We start from the raw sequence: 4,836 nt of genomic DNA on the forward strand, positions 1-4,836 counted from the left end.
ATTGGATAGGGGCTGAACTTGTCCTGCATTGGAATTGTTCCGATCATTCCCCTATTAGGAGTTTGCAAGAATGTTCTTAAAATGCATGAAAAACGCAGATTTTTCAAAATGGCCGACTTCCTGGGGGGTGAGGCTAATGGAATTTATTTACAAATATGTCCGCAAGTCCATGAGGAATGTCTGTGCCAAAATTCGTGAACTTCTGAGAAATTATATGTGACTACCACACAATAGGGGGTGCTAGTGAGCAGTTTTTTCTTTTTTAAATTAAGTTTTATTTTACATTCTCAAAAAGGTTGTGGGCTCTGACGTGTGTCCCAAGTTTTGCGTCCGAAGCTCATTTTATGCTATCACAATTTAAAAAAATGTATAGGCCACGCCCACATTCTGCATTTGTTGCGACACTTTAAATCTCAGTTTGTAGTCAACCCCAGAGTATGTGTAAAACATTTTTTTTTTAAATTCGTCCATCCGTTCTTGAGTTATAAATTGGTGGTGTTTTTGGCGCCCCCTATAGTCCAAAATGAAAATTATTTGGTGTGCCTATTTCCCAAGACAGACTGAACCTATCCACCAAAATCTGTGATGTTTGGATACATTGTTGAGGAGTGATGAGCATTTCTTTCTAAGCCCCGCCTTTTTGCGAGTACGTTTTGATTAATGGCGGCAATATTTATCGTCTGAACATGCACATTTTCTACGGTAATGTGTCTGACCCTCCACCGATACTGTATACGAAGTTTGGTGTTGAAAAACTGAAAATTGAAATGTAAGTGAATAAATGTAGGCGGAGCTTAGGGTTTCAAGAGGATTATTTGTAGAGCAGGTCCACCCGGATATGTTTGCAAACATTCAGGTCATTTGGAGTTACGGTGCGACTTTGTAAATTTATTCCGAAATGGGCTTTTGATAGGTGGCGCTAGTGAGCAGGTTGGACTATTTAACCCATTGACTCCAGAATATTGTATTTTTCACCAGTCCTGGCGTCCGTGCAACTTTTGAAGCATCCTAAAGGCCTCAAAAACAGGAAACGCCAGCAGAAAAATAAGAATTCCACCAATAACAATATGTTCCTCGCACTTCGTGCTAGGACGCCGTTGGGTCCTAGCGCTCCGTGCTCGGGCCCTAATAAATAACATCATGAAAATAAATATATTGCAATGCTCAAAACAACAGCATCCAACAGTCTCTAACCCTTGGATATTACATGTGACTGCATTCATGCACGGAGCACCCGTAGCGCGGAGATCATCATATCAATCTGTCTTGTATTATTTAACAAAAAAAAAGGAAGGAAAAATAAATGTAAAAGAGCCGGCTCGTTCGCGATCGACACATCACTATTCAGGTGGGAAAAGGAAAGAAAGCCGATTGCATCTGGTGGAGGGACTGAAAACTGCCATGAAGGGACCTGAGGAACAGGAATGTAGCGGGGAGGGGAGAAAGATAGGATCAGAAAAGAAGAAAGCGTCTTAAACATGACCAAACATACAGAAATAAATGCATGTAAAAAATATGCCCCCTTTATCTGCAGATTAAAGAGCAAAGGTGCTGATTCATTTTGACAAAGCAACTGAAGACTTTCCTCAACAGATGCTTCAGGGCAGGTAACAGATCACCCGTTCTGTGTCTCTCTCTCTCTGTGTGTGTGTGTGTGTGCCCAAAGAGCGAGGTTTTTCCGGAGCCCATGTACACCTGGACCCGAGTAGGGGGGCTCCTGCTGGATGGCAGGGAGTACCATGCGGGCAGAGAGCTGGTCCTGGACAGAGTCCCTGCTGACCTCAATGGCTCCATGTTCCGCTGCACGGTCCAGAATCCTCTGGGCTCCACAGACACACACACCCGCCTTATCGTGTTTGGTGAGTGTGTGTGAAGTGACGCGTTGAAATCCTTTGTCTTAGTCTGGTGAGCTCCAACTCAATGGTTTTCTTATTTGATGTATTTTACAGACAACCCAAGACTGAAGAAAGGAAGAGGACCTGTTGTTGGTAGGTCTCTCAGCTCACTATGCATCCCATGAAGTTATAAAATACTTGAAGAACATATATATTGCATCAATTATGCACAATTAAACAATCCATTTTAAATTATGTTTAACAAATAAAGTCAGTTATCATTATCTCAGCTGGGAGGGGCTCATTATCTTTTTCACTCATCATAAAACCAGCAGTCAGTAAATGAAAGATACGTTTGTAACGAAAGTTACCAAAATCACTTTTTCATAAATTACTTTTGATTTTATATATTAATGTTACTATTGTTATGACATGGACTCACTGCTGGTTGGCATGTGTAGACTGTAGAGTGTAGTGAGTCATGCTGTGTGTGTCTGCAGCCGCTGCGCTGCGGCTCTCCTCCTCCTCCTCCTCCTCCGCCCTGCTGCTGCTGCTGAGCTCCACCTGGGGGCTGACATGACCCGAGGCTTCTGCTCCTCTACCCCCCCCACCTGAGCATCTGCTCTACAGTGGCCCGGCAGCGCTGAACACTAAAGGTGCAGTGGGACAGATACTGCAGCCCCCCCCACAGAGCAGAGGTCCATCCCACAGCAGACACCACCGGTTACACCAGACCAGTTTCTCCAGACGGGCTGTTTGGGATTTCTGGGTCCGTCTTTGCTCCCCTCCCACAGTGGAGTTTCTGAAGACCACATCAAATACTAATGACAATGCTTCTGTAACATTTGAAAGAACAACAACAACAGCATTTCCCCCTCCCTTTGTGACCCTGCACTGTAAAGGCCTCTGTGTCAGAGTGTTTCCTTGTTTAACTAATGCATACATGAATCAATAATGTGTTATTGAAATTATTTAAAGCTCCAAATTATTTTAAATCCCAAGCTTTCAGTTTTTAACATTTGCTTCAAAATGACTGTATCCATGTAGAGTAATGCTGGAGCCAGACTAAGAGTCTGCAGACCCCCTGTTTGAGGACCCGGTCTCTAATGATCCAGAAAGACGCTCATGTCCCTAGACTGGACATGCATAAATTGTATTAGTGGTCTAAACTATATATTTTCTATATATATTTATATATATGTTAATGTTTCTCCTTTCAAGAATTCAACTATTGTTGACACATTTCGGAGAAAAAAACAACAAACAATCTTTCTTAGCTTACAGCAGGGGTTTTCAAAGTGTGGGAAGGTGAGCCTCCCCTCAGAGAACATAAGAACAGCCTTTTTTTTTGGCGAGGTCGGGGAACTCGGTCTCCACAGACAGCCAAAAGTGTGCAAGTGACAATTTACTCGTCTTTTTCTCGTTATTTCTTTCTCACGCGGCGCCTCCCCTGAAGCTCTCTGGCCCCAGGGAGGCGCGCCTCACACTTTGAAATCCGCTGGCTAAGAGGATGCTAGTTCTCTAAAACCATTTGAAGAGACTGTTATGTAATATATCCCGTGGAATAAAACAAAAACCTCCATTGTGCTGTCAGTGATCTGTCTGAACTAATAATGTTCTAAACATCAGCTTTTGGACTCAGGCCTGGCTCACCTGCAGATGATTTCTCCGGCAGCCCTGTGACCAACTGTGTCTGTTTTAACACATTTCAAAATATCAAAATGGTTTTACACTAGACATGAACTCACTCCATTTAACCACACACATTGCAACATTTGAAAGCTAAAGCAAAGTACTGGTATTATAAGGAACTAGAAGAACCTGAGGAATACATTGGTACCAACCATGTGGTGCTTGCTTGTAGGAAATAACCTCCTAAGCACATTGTTGGCGAGGGAAGAGCTGACATGGCTATAACCACAGGGGGCCCTTGACCTCTGACCTCAAGATTTCTGACTGTACTGTAATAGGTTCTATAGATACCCAGCAGCCTCTGCTCTAAAGACATGCTCGCTTTATGATAATCACATGCAGTTTGGGACAAAAACCATGTTGTTTTCTTGCATGCTGTACAAACGTGTTATTTTCCCTACTCTAAAATGGTTGAAAAGAGAGGTGAAAGACCCTGCTGAGCGTTACGTTTTGTAACATTTATGTGTGCTATCAAAATATAGCACTACAAGAGACTTGTACTGCCCACCCAGTTAACACGGCCAGTATAGCCACCGCTTTGTATGAAGCTGCACACATCTTATGTTTAGATGTCAAGTTATGTATAAAGAAAAAAAAATAGCAGGTTTGAGATATTAAAAAGGAAAATGTGTCAATTCTGAACATTCCCTTCATTCAAATATGGGAAAGATAAATATTTCTGGAGAAGTGAAAGGTCTCGTTAGGCCTTCATGTCCTGTGCTGAACACTGATGTTTGAATGAAGATGCTCTTATGTGTTGGTATTGGTTTATTTCTTTGAATAGTGATTAGACAGGGTGTGTGGTTTAGGCAGGTGGTAGAAGGCAGCGTAACAAGTGATGTAACACTTTGGTGGGTGTTGGCTGACTTCATGTCAGATAAGCAAAAATGTTAAGAATTATAACCTCAATCTCAGGGTGATTTTGAAGTTCATGTTTCGTTATAGTATAAATCCTGATGAGCGTCACCCTTGTTGGTGATGGAATAGAGAAACCCTGGACACGTGCACACACACTGCAGTCTGGAAATGAGAGGGCCACACAGTGCTGCTGTCTTGGGGCTTTATTTGAAGTGTGTCCACAGGAACGTTATTGTAAAGAGCACATATGCACTCCTCTTCTCGAACACACATTTTAGGAATATCTCTACAACACACTCAATCCAAAGACCAACACTCAGGAGGGGGCACTCCGTGGTGCGGAGCAGAACTCTGCAGACGGAAGCATCTTGTTAAAAAAGGTTTCAAATAAAACACATTTCCGACCTGGAGGTGTGTGATTGTAAAAGGCAGAGACGGAGACAGGCAGCTT

At 42.7% G+C, this 4,836-nt stretch overlaps 1 protein-coding gene across 1 annotated transcript; it reads left to right on the forward strand.

The window, feature by feature from the left end:
• The first annotated feature begins 1,672 nt into the window (after positions 1–1,672).
• Positions 1,673–3,136, forward strand: LOC104945715 (immunoglobulin superfamily member 21-like). The gene is made up of 3 exons (XM_010771422.1): positions 1,673–1,859; positions 1,950–1,988; positions 2,336–3,136. The coding sequence occupies exons 1-3, from the start codon at positions 1,688–1,690 to the stop codon at positions 2,413–2,415; spliced, it is 291 nt and encodes a 96-aa protein (XP_010769724.1). The 5' UTR covers positions 1,673–1,687; the 3' UTR covers positions 2,416–3,136.
• Positions 3,137–4,836: the final 1,700 nt, after the last annotated feature.

This window comes from Notothenia coriiceps, unplaced genomic scaffold (genome assembly GCF_000735185.1).
Source record: "Notothenia coriiceps isolate Sejong01 unplaced genomic scaffold, NC01 NC01_scaffold00009976, whole genome shotgun sequence".
NCBI classification, from domain to species: domain Eukaryota; kingdom Metazoa; phylum Chordata; class Actinopteri; order Perciformes; family Nototheniidae; genus Notothenia; species Notothenia coriiceps.

Bases quoted from the DNA above. Each gene is read 5' to 3' on its own strand.
- LOC104945715 (XM_010771422.1), top strand. From the start codon at position 1,688: ATGTACACCTGGACCCGAGTAGGGGGGCTCCTGCTGGATGGCAGGGAG. The intron at 1,860-1,949 runs GTGAGTGTGTGT...TGTATTTTACAG, and splicing joins CACCCGCCTTATCGTGTTTG to ACAACCCAAGACTGAAGAAA. The intron at 1,989-2,335 runs GTAGGTCTCTCA...GTGTGTCTGCAG, and splicing joins AGGAAGAGGACCTGTTGTTG to CCGCTGCGCTGCGGCTCTCC.